Below are 20,608 nucleotides of genomic sequence, written 5' to 3'. Positions count from 1 at the left end.
ATAGAACTGCATCTTCCCTCCTCCCAAAGTCCACCAGAAGAACAAAATCTGCTAAGTTTTTCTCATATCTTTGACTCTTTAATTAGAAGAAAACTTCAAGGAAGATCACTAACTCTTCAGCCTCTTCAGAGATACATCTAACCCAAACAACTCGAAAAATTATCGTCCGATATGGATTTAAAACTCACACGGTTTTCTTTCTTAAAAGGGTCATCTTGATTGAGAGATTGTATATTTACTTACATAAATCACATCGTGGATACAAGTCTTAACAAAATTACACAATAGTTTGCCTGTATTGAAGAGAGAATGCATGTTAGGCACACAGCATTTTGAAATGGGTTTTCTTTCAAATCTAAAGGCAGAAGAAATTGGAGTCAAGAGAATCTGCAATAATAATAATAATGGATTATACACTTTTGTTGAAATAAGGACAAGAGAGTTCACATGTAGTAAAAAACAGTGCAAATGTAAGTTTGTGTTTTAATTTTACTCTAAAGTGATTATGTCAGTTCAATGCTTTTAAACATGATGATTCATGTCGGTCCAATTCCATGTAATTTCGACTCATCTTGACCATGGGTTTATGCCAAAACCGTACAGTTATAATTATTATTGTTTGTTGTTAATAACGTTTTTGTGGTCAGAATTTGTTTTCCCATCTTATCTCAAATAAACCTGCCTTGCCTTGAATCACCAGCATTCACTCATCTCCAGAGACACGGGTTCACGCATTGAATTTTTTATGGATTTGTCTGACATGCGTAGTTGGTGGATTAGTAACACAAGCTCGATGAGTTTACTTGTTCTCATTCGACAGATAGTGACTGCGGATCCCACCATATGCGCGACCAACCGAAATAATGTGAATGTGTCAAGTCCAGTTGCTAAGAATGTCAAAGATATGTTATTAGCACAATCATGATGTGCAGCTAGAATGATTAATTGCACAGTGATCATAAGACCCTTATTATTAATCAAAAGAGTTTTGTAACATATTTTATACCATGAAATCTAATTATGGCATGATAGAAAGCATGATAATTAAGCCCCACAAAGACTCAGAGAAAAGTAATGGAACAATTTCAGAAGACATGATGTATGGTTGGTTGATTATTAATATATAATATTCTTCTTGTTGTTCGTATTAATTCTTGAATTGTTCATTTTTCCTGGCCGTATACGTTTGGTGTACGTATTAGAGACAATTTGTACCAATTATGCTCGGTTTGTGTAAGCTGGTGTAGGCCATGCATTTTCGGTGCCTCATCAACTCTTGCTGCTATAAATAAATAAATATGTATATATTAATAGTTGAAAAGTTGTTCTTATTTTAGGTTGGAGAATTTTTGTATATATATATATATATGTTGGCCTTATCAGTTCAAGCTCCACATTAATAATTGACTAATATCTGAGCGAGTCAAGGCAACTTGAACGTGTCGTTGGCTGAGAATGAAGTTGTGAGATCAAGTCTCATGAGCGTTTTGATTATCACAATTTACAAGATAAGTCATTGTTCAACCCAACGTGTACGAATGTCATGCTGCATTATCTCCCGCAATGGGTCTCGATTGGTCCACGGAGATTACGGGGTCTTCCATATGACCCAGGATTTAGAGAAAAAAAAGAGTCGAGCCAACTTGAAAGTGAAATACTAAAGATTGACACAGAATATATAAATATATATATATAGATAGATAGATTAAGGTTTAAGTATAATAAACCCAATTACAGAAGCCACAATAACAAAGAAATTAAGATATGGATGCCATATACAGTCACTAGTTAAAAAAACCACTTGGGATATTGGGAAAAGCACTATTTCTGCGTGAAAAAAGCCAAGTGATTAGCTCCACAACCTAGCAAACTGATTCTAACACCACACATTTATAGATATTGTGCTACCAAATAACCATGCTTGCGAGCTGCAAGCCTACTGACCATTCTTTCCTTTCGAAGAGAAGAATCTGCTAAATCCCCTTGATTGTTTTTCTGGTGTTGGAGAAGAAGAACAAGAAGATGAGGTTGACTTTGTAGACCTGTGTTTTGGATACTGTGAACTGATCGGTGATCTCAGGAGGTCTACTTCTGTATCGGATTGATTGCGAGACGAGATGGGAGACTCGGCACCTACTCTTTGCGGATTAGCAGAAGCAGGGGTGCCCGTCTCAGTTTGATCAATTTCTGGCAACTTGATGCTACTGGAAGTAGGTTCCTCTTCAGTGAATCCTTCACCCCTTTGACTGCTCTCGTTGTATGGAGATCCGATGAGCTCTGTTTGAGGACGAAATGATTTCAACTGCTTGCCTAGAAGAAATATGGTCTCCTGACATTCTGCCAGCTTCTCCGCAGCTGACGCTAACTCTCGGTCCTATGAAAACAAAAAAAAAAAACAATTTCAGGTTTTAAATGTAGCATACAAGACCACTTGTTCTTTTTTCACCCCAAACAAATGCTAACTTTATTTACCATTTCTTCATTTACTGTCCATCAAAATGTTTGCTTATACATACCAGAAGACTAGCTCCATGAGTTACTCTCATGCAGTGCATGAAACTATTAAAAGGACAAAACCACACCTTAACAATATTTAATCACGCATATTTATACAAATTGCAAAATGTTCAACAAAACCGCTAAATGCATCCTCATGGTCAATTTCTTTGCTGGCAACACAGTGATAATATAGAAGAGTACTATACTGAGTTTTCGGAGGCCATGCATATGAAATTTCTTTCAGATCAGAGATGTGAGAATATGCAATTATTTCCTTATCGTTTCATAATATCCACTACGCCATAGTGGGGATCAAGGCTGTTTGGCAATGTTCAATTTCAGGAAATGTAAAAATAAACGGACTCACCTGTTTCATCTTGACATCATCAGCTGCTGAAGAACAGACAGAACAGCTCTCATTCCTAGCATTATAAGAATAAGCACAAATTAGATAGAAAATTAAGCATCACATGACGGCACTAAATTTCTCAATGTAAAGAATGTCTTAATTTCCAGTAAAAGGGGTGGTACCAGACAGCCTACAGTCACCGTTTTATACCAACCTTTGCAATTGCTCTTGAAGTTCATTGCATCTTTCCATGGCATCCTGACGACTCCTTTTTTCATCCTGAAGCTCATTTTCCAATGTTTCTGTTTTCGTTCGTAGAAGATTCACCTCAGATTCCAATTCCTCTGCACGTACTTCTAGTGACCGATAAGACTCTGCCATACATTTCAGCTGTGTCTCAGCCAAGCCGTTTGACCTTTGAGCAGAAGCCAGTTGCAACTTAACTTCCGCTAAAAGCTGTTCAGTTTCTTGCAACTGAGACTTTGTCATCTCCAGATTTTCTGTGCATCTCACCAGATCTATTGCCATGCTATCTTTCTCCGATCTCAACTCTTCAAATTCCTCCAATGAGAATTTGCATGATCTGGCATTTGACTCATAGCTTGAAACTAAATTCCCATCATCTGGAACCTCAGGATCAGAGGCAGAACTAGAAATGAGGGCATGGCCATTTTGGTACATTTCTCCTGACCGTTCCTTCTGAACCATCTTGTTTTCTGGGAGAGCAACCTTATCTATGCAATCAGGACTATTAGGTTCTGCATCACTATTGTTAAAGCCCAGTATGTTAAATCTGAGCTCACTGGCTTTAGCTAAAACGTGAGAAAGGTCAAAAATGAAATCATCCAACAGTATACTGCCACATGAAATCTTATTGAATGTGACTGAGAACTCCGCAATTTTTTGGCTCAATTCATGATTATCAGAGGAAGTGTCATGACCAATCATGGCTTCTTTACCCAAGAACAAGATGAAATCATTAATCTGTGAAATGGCATCTGCCAAGTCTTGCCCTGGTTTGTGCAGAGTCTCTGTAGCTATATTACTGGCTTGTGATGATGAGATATCCTTCTCTGCTATTAATTCTGCATTGCTACTTAGAGCATCAGAACAATGTACTTTGTCAGAAACACAATTAACTGATGACTGAAACTTAGTATCTTGTGCTTCCTGCATAATTAGTTTGATATCCTCCACTATTTTCCCCAAGTCAGTATCCCTGGACATAGACTCAAATACCATTGAAATTCTTGATTGGAGCTTAGTCACTACCAACTCATCTGCATCATTTCCAGAAGTAACAACTGACAAATCCTTAACAGAGGATACATGGTCAGCTGATGGATCCAAATCAAGATGCTGCTTTGACGGTGAATCCTTGCCCGAAGTGGGATCTCCTGATGCTTGATTCACACTTTCTAATATCTTATTGTTAGAAGAATCTGAAATAGTGATGGCACCATTAGCATTTGAATCATTAGATATGCAAGCCAACTTCTCCATCTCCAAGAAGTCATCCATAAGCTCCAAGTGCTTTCCGTTTTCAGCCCTGTTTGACTTCCCATTGTTCTTTTCCTTCTTAAATTGAGAGATTTCAGACATCATTGCAGTTGCCCAAGAGTCGGCACAACTACGCTCATCATCATTTCCATCTTCAGACATGGATGTCAAGCTTGGTGGATTACTGGCACTATGACTCAAGTAATTTTTCGGTTGATTGCTGATTTGTTGTTGTGCTTCCAGACTTTGAAGCTTACTGGCCGTCCTAGCACACAAGTTCCTTGAAGCCTGCAATTCACCATTACGCTTTGCCAAAGCTTCTTTCAGCATCTTTGTTTCTTCTTCCATAGCAAATAAGCGTTCTGTGAGGAACTCATTTTCTTTCTGGAATTTCTGTGCATTGTCAAAGGAGAATTCACTAACTGGGGACAAATGCGGGCTAGATGGCTTAACAGGAGATCTTTTATTTCTAGTTTCTCCATAATCACGGCCCAAATTTTCAACTTCTAGCTTCATTTGGGCAAGTGCAGCAGGACCAGGTAACTTCTTCCTCACAAGACCACGTAATCTTTGGCACTCTGCTTCAAGCTTAGCAATTTTTTTTACACCCTCCATATGCTGCTTGTTAGCCACTTCTGCAGATCTCATGCTCATATTCTTCTCTTCGTTACGGATTTCTAGTTCTTTGGAAACAACGTGGAGTTCATATTTAAGTGAATTTATTTCTCTTTCACAAGATTCGACATTGTTCTTCAAAAGCTCTATGTCAGCCTCAGCTTGTGACTTTTCTTCACTTATCTTGATAAGCATGTTAGAGCGCTCTTGCAATGACCTTGAAATTGCTGTATTTTCAGCAGCAGCTTTCAGGAGCTCTTGGTCTAAATTGCCCATCTTTGCTTCAAGCTCAAGTCTAATTTTGTCCCATTGCTTGTTCTTCATAAGAACAACTTCCTGCAATTTCTGTTCATGCTCCTCCTTTAGATTACGTATCTGCCGCATGCACTCCTTAAGTGCACCATCTAGATGTGATGCCCGATCTTCAGCAGTGAGTTTTGAGAGTGTGAGAGTCTCCAGATGATTCTTCAATGCCAAAGCTTCTGCTTCAGCTTTTTCCCAACCTGCAGGCAGAGAAGTAGCCAACCTAATGAAAAATTCGATCCAATATTGATTAGACAAGGTCATCGTACCGTCATGATGCCAAATATTTCATACCTGATACTGCTTCTTCAGCAACTTTCGCATGTTGTTTCACTAGGCTTTCTTTTGTAGTCATCTCTGAGTGAGCTGCAGACAGCTTTTCATCCAATTCCTGGATCTGGCCCTCCAGTGACTGAACGTGTTCCTCATATGTCTTCACTTGATCCTCCAAACCAGTCAGATGCGTGTATGACTCCACAGAAATTTGAACATAGTTTGGCTTTTTGTAGTTATCCTGATCACAGAAGAGGAATATTTTCAGACTAAGTGAAGGTCCTAATAAACCTAGACAGCCGTACAGCAATAACTTGGCATACAGTTACCCTAATCAATATACATACATGAAAGATTTGCGACTCATTGTAATTCGACTCACAGAGGAAAAAACTTTTACTTGACGACAATGAAATCTGTGGCTTTTGATAAAGTGTTTCTGATATTTTGATCATGTCAGTTTGCACTTCATGTTTCACTAATGGCATCTTGTGTGAATTCATGAAGCCAACCCCAATTTATTGGGAATGCTGATGGTTTCACTCATCAGTATGATAGTAGCATTTCCTGTTCCTCTAAAAGTTTATTGATATATATTGCGAGTAAGCAGAGACCAAATCAGGAATTCTCATCCTAAAAAGGTTATAATTTGTTTCCCTATAAATGATTTAAAAATTATGATAGGCATAATTTTAAATTGGTAGAACTGTATAATAGAGAAATAACATAACTTCATCACAGAATTAATCCGAGACACACCGGGATTTGTACATCATGAACAATGCTCAAATTTACTCAAGATTCAAGGCAATATTGTCAAATCAGGTCGAAAAACTGCTCAACTTGCAGACACATCAAGTACTCAAATAAGTTGGAAGGTGGCTCAAGAACCAGATGATCGGTAGATTCAAGGAACTAAATTGCTGTCATAGGAGAGCTAACTTGTATAAAATTGACAGAAGAAAAGAGACAAGTACTAAAGAAAAGCAAAAGTAGCGTATTTAATTCTATCCCTGATTTCCATTAATATACCTGTTCACCCTTAAATTCAGTAGATGCCAAAGCAGCAGCAGCAGCATCTGCTGCCGCAGCATTTGCAACAGCAACTTTGTCAGCCTTGTCAGATGACTTTTTCTTCCATGGCCAGCTCCGGCGATCCATCTTACACTTTAAAGTCTGCACAACTCTGTTAAAAAATTAACAAGCACCTTTTAGATACTAGTGGCACCAAATCTTCATATTAAGCATCAGACCATAAACTCGAACAATAATACATTTCCTTCCATCAAAACGAATAACCAAACCAATATGTTGTGCTACTGAATTCCAAATTGGAAACAATATGTGTGAGTACAAATTGGGTACAAAAAAGAAAGGGATCACTCGGTTTCCTATTGCAATATCTTGAGCAATCAAATTTGATGAGCTGAAACTGGCCTTCAGCAAAACCACCTAAACTTGTGGGTTGATAGCGTTTATCCCCCCCCATCAGAGGAGTCCCGCACCGACAAAGGATGGGGTGTCTCCAGAAATTTTGAGGCAGATAAAAGAACATTGACCAACCACAGTTTAATCACAAAACCATCTCACAAATGCAGTGCAGACGGCATTCATAAGAACTAGAACAAAGTTAAAAGGGCAGGAAGCTGTGCAAGCAACTGATGGGGTATCAAATTTGTGCAGGGAAATTAAATTCTAAACATATCACAAAAAAAAAAAAAAAAAAAGTGAAAAGCATAGAATGGCATGCATTGATGAATATCAAAAAGAATCTCAAGGCCTTCATATCAAGCTATTCATAAAACATTTCAATGCGATTTAATTGAAAAACTCCAAATTGGATGAGAAAGCCAGAGATAAGTCAGATAGTGAACGCAGCTGATAAGATCTCTAATTACGGCAATCTTAGCTTAATTTCAGCACTAAACACAATCAATCATGGAAAAAATTAAAAGTTAATTAATCGAATGAAAATCTATATTAAATTTTAAAAAAGAACAAATCAATGAAAACCTACGCATTAGCTCTTCTAAATTTAAGAAATCTTAGTATCAGTTTCTAACCCAAATTGGATCCAATTAACCAGATACGCAACAATCAGAACCTCACTGAGTACTAGAAGAATATTACAGAACGAAGAACCGAAACAGAGGTTTGGGTTGAGGAACACTGACAGACGGACACTAGAGCAGCCACACTTTTTCCAGAAAGCAATATACAGAGAAGAGGATAATGGCAGAGAATGAAAACAGAGAGCCAAGCAAAACTGGGCCTAAAATGGTAAGAAATCCTGGGCAGAACCCCCATCACCGACAGAGAGAGAGAGAGGGGACATAATCTCCACTTTGACAAATGCAAAACAAAAGGTTCAGATAAAACCAAACATTGCCATCAATAAAGCTCGACCAAACGAAACACTCAAACAACCTTCTCCTTCTCCTTCTCCCTCTCCCTCTTCTGATTCAATCCACTCACCATTAACCAGTCACAACCGAAACTATCGAACCCTCCGATTAAGAAAAATCCACTCACCAGAAAAATGCAGGTCCGAAATAGATAGGAAGATCGGAGAAAATGTCACTGGATTGAGGTTTCAAGATTCCGGTATAGAATGTTCGAGTAATAAGATCTGAAAATTAGGAAATCCCCTTAGTTTCGATTACCGTCGGTAAGATAATAAGTGGCAAAGGGAGGAGTGGTGGTGGTGGTGGTGGTGGTTGAGGTGAGATATTCGGCCTTTAGGCGTCACTTAAAAGCCAAGAAGCTGAGCAGCAGCAAGCAGAAGCTCCACAACAAATCACCTTTAAATCATTTTATTTTACGGATATACGAAATAATAAATATTTAAAAAAGCCAACAAATAATTATTAATTATTAATACATATTTATTTAATTTAATTTAATTTGTTTTTATGTGGAATCTTTGACACGATGTGCTTGACGGAGCGTGTTTGATAATTCCGATAATGACGAAGTTACCCTCGGCGCTTGTGCGAGAAGAAAGAAACAGCTGAGCTGTATCCGATTATTTGGAAAGTTGTGATTTTTTATTTTTTACGACTTTGGACCACCGTCGCAGCTGCAGCTCAAGCCTCAAGTCAGCTCCAGCTAATAAGCTTTTTTAATCTGCCACTGCATGGGCCTCCCATGCATTGATAAATCTGGACCGTTGATCACTTCTCCGTATTTTAATCACGCCCCAGCAAGAAATATCGGCTGATTAGTGATTAGGCCTTTGTGTATGCCAATTAACGGCCTTGATCAAAGCCGTATTTTTTGTTTGATGGAGAGCGACATCTTGCAAGTTTATCATATTTGGACACATTCGATTTGGGCTTAAACTCGACAGTCAGCACATGCGTACAAAAATTTTCCACTTAAAAATATGATAAGTTGTTCAAAACCCAATGATATATTGTTTACAGTGATAATTGAATAAATGGGTCGTTAATCACCTCTCGAGTACATACAATTTGATCCCAAAAATATTAACTAATTAAGCTATCATCCAAAATGTTTGACATTGAATTCATAAATTGAAGAATGCAACATTGCAACAAACATTGAGTCTATTTAGTGCAGCATTGATGCATATATAGTAGTACTTGATTAAATAGTACTTTACCTTCTCAATTACAAGACGAAAACTATTTGATTAGCAAAAATAATCATTGTTTTGAAGCCAACAACCGATGCCTTAGGTAGGTGTGTATAATTAATTTAAAAGGTTTAGTTGTAATTTAGTTGCAATCAATAAAGATGTATACGTTAAATTAATTCGATTTATAACAAATTTTACAATGTTTATAGAGGATTTGTTAGTGCCAATTTCTTAAATAATGTTAAACAAGTTTGGCTATTATCATCTATAGATTATACAATTAAATGTGATAATACTATATTTGATGTAAATGTGTTACCTATCGACCTCAACTTACAAGCTCTTAAAGTCAAAAGTGATTTCATTAATTAATTTGAAAATAAAAATATTAGTATTTAATTATCTTAAATAACTCTAACTACCAAATTAATCAAAAGCAAAATTAAATTAAAGTGAAAGCAAATTATTAAAATGATAATGGTATTGGATGAATTAGAAAATGTCATTTGAGGAAATGAGAAAAATAAATAAATGGAAAACTATATTTAGGATGTTTTATTTACGTATAAAAAATTGACAAGTGGATTCTTACATTGGATGTGGATCTAAGACACTCAGAGGAGAGAATCTATGTCGTTTTCTCCATTGTTACAGGGTCATTTTCTGTCGTTTTGGGGATTGTAATGTATAAGCTATTAATAGCGTGTTTTTCCCCTTTCCCATATAACACTAGCTGCGTCAAACTTACATGACCCAAACTGTTTATGTCAAATAATTGACCCTCGAACACACCCTCCCTTTTCTTTTATGATCGACAACACCATACAATATTTACTATTGTCATTCGAATATCATATCTGAGTATTGACGTGGTGTGAAAATACGGATCGGTTGATTAGTTCACGACTAAGTCAACATAACTTGGAATCTATCAAAAAAAATCGAGAGGAATCTCAAATTATTATCCATCCATCAATCACCCCCTCTACTAAAAACGATTACAATCCTATAAATATTAAAATTATGCTTGAATTTTTTTTAAAGCAAATACAAAGCACTTTATTGGCACACAATTCAAGCTACCAAATAAAAAAGACATGAATGAATGTCTACGAAGAAAGTATGCATGCATGTATCCATGTCATTGGTTAAAAAAGTAAAAGAAAGAGAGGAGTATTAAAGGAGATTCACCTTCAGAACTCAATTTCATAACCCAGAAAGAAAAAAAAAAGCTGATATGGAATAGAATTTACTCAAGGTGATAATGGACAAAGGCTTGTTTGTTTTTAGCGGATACAGTAAAAAATGCAAATACTTTTAAGGACAATTTTTACTGTGTAACTGTAACTGTAACTGTAACGGGTAAAAGACAGGGTCACAAGCAGGCCATAAAGTCTGCAGTGGTTTTATGAAATACACAGACAAAGTTTGATTGATGAGATGTCAAGCTCTTACATTTCCTTAAAAGTCAAACTGACCAACCTACAACACCTGTCTTTCTATTGACCAATCTGAGTGTTCTTTCACTGTATTTGACTGTTACTTTGCCTATTTTTACCTGGCAGATGAAATCGGTGATTTAATTTTAATTTTTGACGGTTCAGATTCGCTTGTGCTATTTTTTGACGGCTCTGATTTGCTTAATCTGTCAGATTCTTAACTTGAAACAATGGGAAACTTGTGCTAGACTTTTTAAGTAGTGGATAGGCTCCAATTATTTGTTCCAATTTCTCCATTAAAATTGTGTCAATATAATAATTTTTTCTAAATTCTAAATCTCAAATCTTAAATTATTAACATTAAATCTTAAACCGTGAACCCTAATTCTTAAATCTTAAATACTAATATCTAACACTAAAACTTTAATATGTCATTTTAAATATATATATATATATATATATATAATCTAACATATTTTTAAGAAAAATTGTAGCTAAAAATTATAGGAAGGATTAGAGCTCTCCCAACGCCAATTGGTCAGGATGGCACGATACAAATGAGAAGAGTCCAGCTTGGCATGTTTAGGCTAACCGACAAAGTATCCCCGCGAGTGATTGCGCCGCCACGACAAGGTCTAAGCCAAGCCAAGCCAAGCGAGCCCAATCCGACTCACAATGAGGCGCGTCTGCGACGAGGCCCATAAAAAAGTCTAATGGAGCGGGGATCCGGATATTGCGAGTCAGTGAAAAACTCAAAAAAGAAATAGCATCCAAGGATAAATATAGAAAGATATTTTTAAAAGAAAACAAAACATGTGGTCCCCATTTCCCCACACGTTTCCATTCTCTCACAGCGCGGCCTTTTCATCGTGTATCCTTTTTACACGTGTCACTAAGCGACCACGTTTCATGAAAACCGGATTGCTGAGGATTTTAATTACCCCAAAGCGACAGCGTCGGCAGAGACAAAAATCATGCGATCAAACCAAACCAAACTAAACCCCCAAATAATTATTCTCTAAGAACTTAATTTAATATTACAATTACAGTAATTTGGACACAGTTCTTTAAAAAACAAAACATCTTCAACCTAATTTGTCTTAAAAGAAGCACTAAATTAAAACAATCAGAGTTTTCAGTCAATATTTTATTTTTAAATGGTTAAAAATTAGGCTGTCCGTGGGGAATAAATTGGGGAAAAGACAAGTACTGGCACAAATAGAGACACAAAGATTTGACTATAGCTTAGATTGGTATTCTGAGTTTGGCTTGGTTTTTGTCACTTGTTCTGCCCATTTCTTCTGGTGAATTATTTGTACTTGTATATTAATTGGTATGTCAAATCTATTTACGAATTTTGTTACTCCATGTCAGAGTAGGTCTACATTTACATTTGACAACCTTTAAAATCGGACCGACTCTTCTTCAACTGCTCGGTAATCAGCCTTTTCGATTTTGTAAGTGTATCAGTTGATCAAATGTACAAAAGTGAATTTTGGGGTTTCCGAATTGTATCTTAGGGGACGTTTTTGTCAGCTCTGTAGACAATAAGATTATTGATATTGCCTAATGACTTGAGTTTTCTCTTTAACTAATAGTGAATAATGAAAATGTTATAAAAATTTACCTGAGTAGATTATAATCTTTTATAGGCATTTTGAATTATTGATTACACTTTATTGATGACGAGATTTATGGGTGATGAATCCCCTATGTATCTCTTTTAGATTTCATTCTTGTTCGATGATGAGTAATCCTCAGTACCCCTAGGTAATTTGGTCACATGGGATTCACGGGATTGTGCCAATTAGATTGTACCGAGGAGTCCAGGTCAAGGTGACATCTGGGTTGGCCGATATGCTGCCTAACTCAATTTCCTCTCTCAGTCTGTGTGGTGACCTCGGCACGTGTCAACATGAGTGTTTTTGGTATAATCAACATTGGATGTTAATTAATTTGTGGGGACAAAACTGCGTTTAAAGTTAATTAATTACAATGTCCAAAAGTGATGGCATTTAGGATACGTAGTACGCGCAACTTCGAGGAGTAGCTACCACTTGATTAGACAGCATTGGTAATTAATGGTGGTGGTGTTAGCTCTACTGCTCGACATTCTAATCAAACGTAATTATCTGATAATTATGTCCAAATTTAATCATATGATTAAAAAAACACGAAAACAAATATTACTAAAAATTGTCAATCGCCAACTTGAATTTTGATTACATAAAAACAAACCCCATCTCTTCATCTTTCGTATACTTGTCACCACTCTTACCCACACCTCTCCATTAGGACCATAGTCGTTTTCTCATATTTTTTTAAAAATAATATATATATATATATATATATATATTGTGGACGTAAAAATATGTTCGATCCATACATCAGTAGCTAAGGTCTAGGTTGTGACGTTGACGGAACAAAGAGACTTTAGAGAAATGATGGTCTGATGACACTCCGACGCGCAAATCAGTAGTCTTATCCTCTCAATAGTGATTCAAAAATGTTTATTTGTCAATTGTCATATCGTACCTGGGATGAGTCGGATTGTTATTTTTATAATGCTTACGTTATCGTCATTGGGAATTCCCCCAATCCACTGTCATACCCGTGAGATCTTGTAGACGTTGGGATTCCAATGAATTCACAACGTTACCTTTTTCTCGGGAGGTGTTCTCTCTCAACATCACTTATTAACTAGGCATGACATTTTTCTTCACCCATATATATATATATAAATTAAAATTACATGATATTCGTAGAATAGATTCTAAGATCAATCGTTTGTTTATATTACTATTAGTTTTGAATTATTTGAACAATTCAATGCATCAACATCAATCAATTAGAATTGAAAACAATAACAATGTAGCACCAACAATTACGACCATGATAGATAGGGACAGTTCATTAAAATTAAATTAATTAAAATAAATATTGAAGAACTTCCCTTTTCACGTAATTGGGTGGCCTTATCTTTGATATATTATAGAATATATTATCCGCAGATTCGTTAATTCCATACTACAGCTTAGCTGTAACTTCACCAGTCACCACTACAAACAGGGTTATATTATATATATATATATATATATATATATATATATGGGGATTGGAATATTTATGTTGTAAATATAGGAGGATAATATTAATATATAGGAGTTTCTTAGTGGGAAGCAGTCCAATTCCAGCTAGAGTGATAGCATATCAGTATTATATTATACAAAAGAATTATACACTAAATAACCTATCATCATGGGTTGTTGTGTGGGATGTGTGCATGAGAATGAATGGATTATAAGTTCAATTCATTGTTAGGTCCGGTATCTTTCTGACCACGCGTTGAGTTTTACTCCAACTTATATCATTTTCGATTTAAAAAAAGAGTTGAGTAGGCATACGTGACCGTTATTCTCTCTTTCCACATAAGTTCATGCAAACACACTGTACATGTGTGATAGTATATCTATGTATGTGTAGCGTATTTTATGGACTCGGGAGGTAATGACTTCGATTATTACTACTTGAAAACAATATTATTATAATCACGCGTTAAGTTTTGACCTAATTTATTATGTCGTAAGGTGAGAATTTTCTATACGTGTCGTTACTTATTACCCAACAAAACCGTATATTGTATGGGTTATGATGAGGTTGTGACTCGCATGGACTCACGTTTCGAAGCTAGTGGGGATATGATATATACCATGAATGGTTAATGATATCAACCTGCAAGTCTGCAACGCACCCACAAGTGCGGTGGTAGTGGGACGAGAATGATTGCTGCCTATATCTATTAGCTAAGCAGTAAGCACACACACATATATATGGATATATATGGAGCCTCTCTCTCTCTCTCTCTCTCTCTTTTTCTTTCTTTTGTGGGAATTTTCAGAGACTTTGCTTTGTTCGTACGAAAGAATTTGATGGGCATGAAGGAAAGGAATGGAAGATATCGAATATAGAACCAAATTATATCCGACCCTACTCCACCGTATGCCCTCTTACAGTATTTCACAAGTCTCTGCCAACCCTTTGAATTTTTATGAACCCTTTTTCATTGGATTCTGCTAAGTGCTAACTCTTTTTTTTTTTTTTCTTCTGCCTTTGTTAGTCCTCCAAGTCACCTCCTACACTTTCTCATTTGTTTTATTTGTCCTAATCTCTCACTACATGCTCATGATGGGACTTCCTTTTTTTTTGCTTTAACATGTTCTTTTAATTGGGGGAAAAAAATAGGGTTAAAATAGACAACAAAAAATGCTAAAATTTGTAAATATTAAATAAAAAACGGCCCCAAAAACACATTTAATTGTTCATTTTAAAAAACACGAGAAATAGGGAAGTGATTAAAATAACTTGAAAACGGAAAATGAAAAGGTATGCATTTTCTATTTTCGGTTTTTTGAAAATTTTTAAAAAGATCGATAGAAAACATATCAAACGGACTCTAATACATCCAATAAGATGGAAATTAACAAATGCATATAATACCCAAAGATTATGCAAAGATGGGCCCAATGTGGAGCGTCTTGAGCTGGAACGTAGTCAAACTCTTATTTCATATTATCTTATTACAACTCATGAAAAAGAAAGAAAGAAAGAAACAACGTACCTACCTAAGGAGCAGCATTTCAATTTGAGTACTGCGGAAGCATTCTCTGAGTACTCAACCTAAAACAATAAACAGTACTAATGTCAATAACATCATAATCATTCTTTAACATCGCAACTTTAATTACTTTTCTTGTCTCGAAAGTCCATGTCCGCGTGTCTGCTGGCGGAGCATGGGACCCTCCTCAACATCGATGGAGTTGTGCTCCAGGGTTCGTGGGCCCATCTCAGAGCTCCGTTGGGTCTAGACCCAGTTGGGCCGTCGGACCGTGACGGATTCATGTAGACCATGTATCGTATCAGATTTTATCAGGATAAATCGAAATAAATCCTACGTCTCCTCCTTAGAACCCATGACCTCAAAAGATAGGAGATGTCAACTAGGGTATGGCCCTAGAAAACAAAATGGGTTGGCATATATATTAATTAATAGTTCTATACTTGGGGCAGTCATAATGACAAATGTTTATGCAATGTCCTTTATTGAGTGTCTACGTGAAACTAATGATCCCTAGCTAGTTTTTCAGATCGAGTCGAATTAAGCAATCCAAAAAGCAACAAAGAAATCAAGTAAAAAAGTAAACAGATTGCAGATCTGCTGGTTGTTGAGTACTGAGGATGAAGCTAAAAACAAATTGCTTTTTTTGAGTGACATGTAGTGAAAGATCATGATGGTGTCATCCCCTAACTCCAATACAAAAAAACAAAACTTCCTGTTACAGTTATAACTGCTCCAAGGATTCAGATCTCCTACAATTCCTCATCATGCACAAGATCGATCAAGGTTATTGTAACATCCCCTCTCTCCCTAGGCCTAGTGAATACTAGTCCGCACTCCGCACGGATTTGTTTTTCCGGATCTTTTGGCCAAAAAATTGCGTTCACTAGGTTATTGGGCGGGTGATGTGAGATTTAGATTGTCAAGCACCACCAAGCTTGTTTGTGCTCATGCCCACTCGAGTCGGGTGCTACAGTTAGTAGTATTGTCTAAAAAAAAAAACTGTGTCAAATAGAACCTACCGTCAAACCGACCATTTAATCGGTTATTGTCAAATGTATATTAATAGAGAGAACCGATCGAAAAAAAACCAACCAAACCGACAATAACCGACTGTGAACACCCTAACAATTAGGGTTTTCAGTTAAATTCAATTCCAGATGAACTAATCTTAGCCTAAAGACCGAGAAAGGTATGTCGACTAGAGTGTCTATATTTCTGATCAAAATTGACTATAGACAATAATTATTCAAGTGTCGGTGTTTCCTTGTTTCTTATCGATGCAACACTCTCAAGATTGTTTTTCTATTCAATTAGAGTAGTTGGGGGGGCAATAAATTGCTACTTCTGGCCTACTCCATCGTAGCAATTTATTATTGCCAGTTAATTACTATAATGAGATGAACTTGTACATAATTATCTCTAATTACTTAGACAATTAAAATATACCTAACCCAATAATGAATCCTCTCCTCTAGTCCTCTTGTACATCTGTGATGATACTCAACGGTCCAAAAGAGAAGCCCAAACCTGTACCACTTGTCGATATTGCAATGTACAAAAAGAAACGATAGTCTAATCAGTGAATCTCTCTTGTGTCAAATCGTATGGACTCGACATGCTCTTAGTTTAATTCTCACATGCGGCCAAACTTTACCATATCGCTAGGTGAGAAACTTTTTTATGCGGTGGCATAACAGCCCGAGTTTAAGCCCTTATCGGATATTCAAAGGAAAAACTTGTATAATTTCGTTCTCGTTTTACCCAAAAAATGTACAAAAAGCTGCATTTGCATATCATCATATATAATTGTAACCATCCACTTCGTTCTTTAGCTTGTGGAGGCTACTGGATTTGGATTTGTCATATGTGTATTCATGAGCGCGACGTATCGATCTTTCACATGCATTGTTAAAGTAAAAGACTCAAAACTGTCCAGGCCCCAGCCCCAGCCCCAGGACGTACGTACGAAGCCAGCTAGTGAGAGACTGAGAGCTAGCTAGCATTGTTAATTTGGAACATAAGAATCTATCACCTTCATTCTTTTGCTACCTTAGGCCTCCAACAACCGGCAATGCGATGAATACTGTCCATCCTTTTTTGTAAGCAAAAATGTTACGGATCTTAGTAATTTGGATCCCAGTAATTCATCTTGTTCCTGATTGATGTAAGTATAAGGGCTCGCAAAACCTGATGGTTGAACCAAAGAGTGACATGTCGGTCACTGGGATGACTGGGATCCCCATCACTTCTGTTATGTAAGTCGGATATAAATATTGAAAAACTGGAGATCGGGAGCTCTGCAATTAATTGTTTTGAAAAAGAGAGTTTACGATTTTAATCCAATGATTTAAGAAGTGTGTCACATCACGCCACGCACCACACTTTTATTTTTCAGTTTTAAAACTTTTCTGATTTTTTTTCCCTCTCTGCTGTGAATTGTAGACGGTAAGAAATTGGGTAATTGTCTGGATCCGAAATTGGGTTTCCAAGGGCTGGTCCGAGTGGACACCTATATGGCCTTAAAACTATGGCCCAACAGAAAGGCCGGTTAAATAATTTATTTTTCAGCGAATTAGGCCGCTTAATAATAAAATGTGATGGATCCGGCCCATTTAAACAATTAGCCGAGTTATGGAAATTGGGCCGGTTGACAATCGTTTGGCCCATCGAAGCTATTCGCTCAAGACTTCCCTTGTCTTACTCAAAAGTGAAACCTACTTGAGCCCAATTTTGTACTCCAAAGACTAAAAGAACCCACCTTCCTTGTGTTGTGGTTAAGCAAATTGACTTCCATGAAAACCGTCTGATGCCCCACTACCCTCTGGCTCTGCAACTTCGGGGTAGGAATAGGATCTTCACAATCAAACAAACCTTACCTAATTTACCTAATTGATGGGTTCAAGACTCTATGGTTAAAAGCATTTGATTAAGACACCCATTTTTGTGTTAGGGGAATTAAAAGTCAAGACTCAAGACTTTCACGTTGTAGTTGTAATATAATTAATGTGTGAACAAACTTGTCGGTTTCAGACTAGATAAGTCTTTTGGATGTGGAAGAAGAGCCAAAATCACTTGGGTTTATGAAAATCATGAGTAGATTTCGAGTTTACACTCAAAATTGCGGCCACCCTCCGGGTAGGAGGAAAATTGTCATCCCCATTGAAAAGGGGTGTGCCCAAGAGAAAGGTCAAAGATGAAGGTGAACAGACCAACGTGATGTTTTTTTAATAGATAAGAGTTGGGGTTGTGGCTTTTTAAAATTGATTGAACAGCCAGCCAAAGCCACTGATTATGATTATAGTTATATAGATAGATATACAGTAGCTAACTATTTCACAAACTCAACCAATGATGAGTAGTTGATCGGAGTCAATGGGGTTCATTATTCAGTTGGCATAGTAATGATTGGTGTTTTCAGTTTGAATTCTTTTAGTTTTTTTTTTTTTTTTTGCCTTTCTTTTTCTACAAACTTGTTCAATCATAGTCCCCTTGAAAACTAACTCAAGAATCTTTTTTTCCTTTTGTTATTGCCAGAACCATTGTGTTTCTAGTCCTAACAAGTAACCTTGATAAGTTAACAACATTTGTAATTCAAACTGGAATAACCCTGTTGGTTATCAACTTTCACCAAAAATGTATGCTTGTAGAGTTTCCGTGATTCGATCCCCAATGAGATTTATCTTTCTTTGGTTTCGCATTGGGCTTAGACCTAATTCATCTGTCGAACGCTCGATAGATTATGCACGCGACCTGTTCGTCAATCGACAAGTTCTGAGCATGACCAGTTCTTCCTGAGTTTAGGTCTAAAATAGGCAAACTCGTGACATCCTTCTCATGAAAGAAAATCTGTAATTCAAAACAATAATAATAATAATATTTATTATTGCTGGAATTTCTCTACAATTTCAATTTCCAACTCAAAAAAAAAATCACAAAAAAAAATTAATTTACAAAAGCTGACACGAATAGTCAGTCATCTCTGAATGTTGGTCTTCGTCTTCCGCTCCGATTCGAACCCGGGACGACTCGGTGCGGTGGATAACTGACCCACCATTGTTGCCATCTCCTTGCATTCTCCGGAGCTCCGTATATACTATTCCCACCAATCATCAAATATTCACCTTTTTTAAAAAAAAATGAGAAAAAAAGAGTAATTTAATATTGTAATCTGAAAACCCAGTTTCTAATAATTCGGTCTGAAACTCGGCCATCTCGCTTGCATTGCCAGTTAAGCCTCCTTCACCAAACTTGTACTGAGTCAATCCCGGGTCAAATCAGGTGGTGGGACTGGGGTCCTTTCCCTTACCAGATTGTCTTCTCCGCTAAGCCGCTAAGCAACGGTCGAGATTCAGGCCAGAAACCAAGCTTCGTGCTCCTCAACCCCACGTGGCAGTATTTATGAAAATCCTCCAAATTCATAAATCGGGTCGACTTTCCAGACTCGGATCTGGATACATACCGGAGCACTTCCTCAAACACCGACTCGTCGCACGGTATCAGTAACGGGCCGTGGTTAGTGAACCCGAATTCCTCTTCCGCTTGGACAAGTAGCTTCTTGAAGACGGGGTGGTTCAGGTACGTCGCCCGCACCACAAATCTCCTGCAGTTAGTCCCCACGCACACCGCCACGTGTCCTGCCGGTACGTCAGATGGGATTCGATGGGTCGACGAAGACATCCTGGCTTTGTTACGCCATCGCTTTAGCATTTGGCGGAGCCGTACAATGTGCCGTATTTTGCTGCATTTTCCTAGGCCCGCAGACATTTTCCCAGAAAATTGAACGAAGACGGGAAAATAGAACTCTGTTTCGTTGCCGTGAGCGATTTGAGAGAGCAAGAGATTGGGGAGGTTTCGATGGAGTGAGGGAGTGGAGTTATATATTGACGGGGTTACGAAAATGCCTCAAAAGTTTGAGAAAATTACAAGATTGTCTACTTGTGAGAAATTTACGTGTATTTGTCGTATTAGAGATTCATTCATTTTGGATAACATTAAGACACACCGATACTAAAATACAATATCAAAACCTTAATTTTTAAGTGCATGAATGTTATGTTGTGTGGTAGAAGTGAAAAATGTAAAAGGCTTTACATACAAAGAATGTATATTTATCCATGTTTCAATTTTCAATTGTCTTCCAAATTTAAATGGATTGATGTTCACATTGCCAAAATGGGGATTTAGTTTATTGTATTTCCCCTTTTTTGATAATCGATAATAACACTAGATAAATTTGTTATTTGGACAGTTAACATTAACCTAAACTCGGGCTGTCAGACCCGGGCATATGGAAGTTTCACTCTTGACGACATGATAAGTTAGGTCAAAACCAAACACGTGCCCACAAAGTACTGTTCCTAGCTGGAATCAAACTCAAGACCTTCCGATCAAGTCCATATAATTTGACCCTA

The 20,608-nt window shown here is 37.1% G+C and overlaps 2 protein-coding genes across 3 annotated transcripts; both read right to left on the bottom strand.

The window, feature by feature from the left end:
* Window positions 1-1,664: 1,664 nt before the first annotated feature.
* Window positions 1,665-8,323, bottom strand: LOC120009110 (filament-like plant protein 4). Of its 2 annotated transcripts, none has more exons than XM_038859572.1 (6): window positions 7,967-8,323; window positions 6,572-6,725; window positions 5,561-5,780; window positions 3,063-5,466; window positions 2,867-2,921; window positions 1,665-2,374 (listed from the first exon to the last, which is right to left on the bottom strand). In XM_038859572.1, exons 2-6 carry the CDS (start codon window positions 6,698-6,700, stop codon window positions 1,937-1,939), a joined length of 3,246 nt encoding a protein of 1,081 aa, XP_038715500.1. In that variant the 5' UTR covers window positions 6,701-6,725; window positions 7,967-8,323; the 3' UTR covers window positions 1,665-1,936. The 2 variants fall into 2 exon arrangements, with proteins under 2 accessions (XP_038715500.1, XP_038715499.1); XM_038859571.1 differs by having other exon boundaries at window positions 8,072-8,323.
* Window positions 8,324-19,057: 10,734 nt separating this feature from the next.
* On the bottom strand, window positions 19,058-20,039 carry LOC120009687 (auxin-responsive protein SAUR50-like). The gene has a single exon (XM_038860363.1). It carries the CDS (start codon window positions 19,959-19,961, stop codon window positions 19,500-19,502), a length of 462 nt encoding a protein of 153 aa, XP_038716291.1. The 5' UTR covers window positions 19,962-20,039; the 3' UTR covers window positions 19,058-19,499.
* Window positions 20,040-20,608: the final 569 nt, after the last annotated feature.

Source organism: Tripterygium wilfordii, chromosome 11, assembly GCF_013401445.1.
Source record: "Tripterygium wilfordii isolate XIE 37 chromosome 11, ASM1340144v1, whole genome shotgun sequence".
Taxonomy (NCBI): Eukaryota; Viridiplantae; Streptophyta; class Magnoliopsida; order Celastrales; family Celastraceae; genus Tripterygium; species Tripterygium wilfordii.
The sequence above is the reverse complement of the archived record's forward strand: the minus strand, read 5'-3'. Positions and strand labels throughout refer to the sequence as shown.

Bases quoted from the DNA above. Each gene is read 5' to 3' on its own strand.
- LOC120009110 (XM_038859572.1), bottom strand. From the start codon at position 6,700: ATGGATCGCCGGAGCTGGCCATGGAAGAAAAAGTCATCTGACAAGGCT. The intron at 5,781-6,571 runs GTATATTAATGG...TTCTGTGATCAG, and splicing joins CTGAATTTAAGGGTGAACAG to GATAACTACAAAAAGCCAAA. The intron at 2,375-2,866 runs GTGAGTCCGTTT...TTGTTTTCATAG, and splicing joins ATGATGTCAAGATGAAACAG to GACCGAGAGTTAGCGTCAGC.
- LOC120009687 (XM_038860363.1), bottom strand. From the start codon at position 19,961: ATGTCTGCGGGCCTAGGAAAATGCAGCAAAATACGGCACATTGTACGG.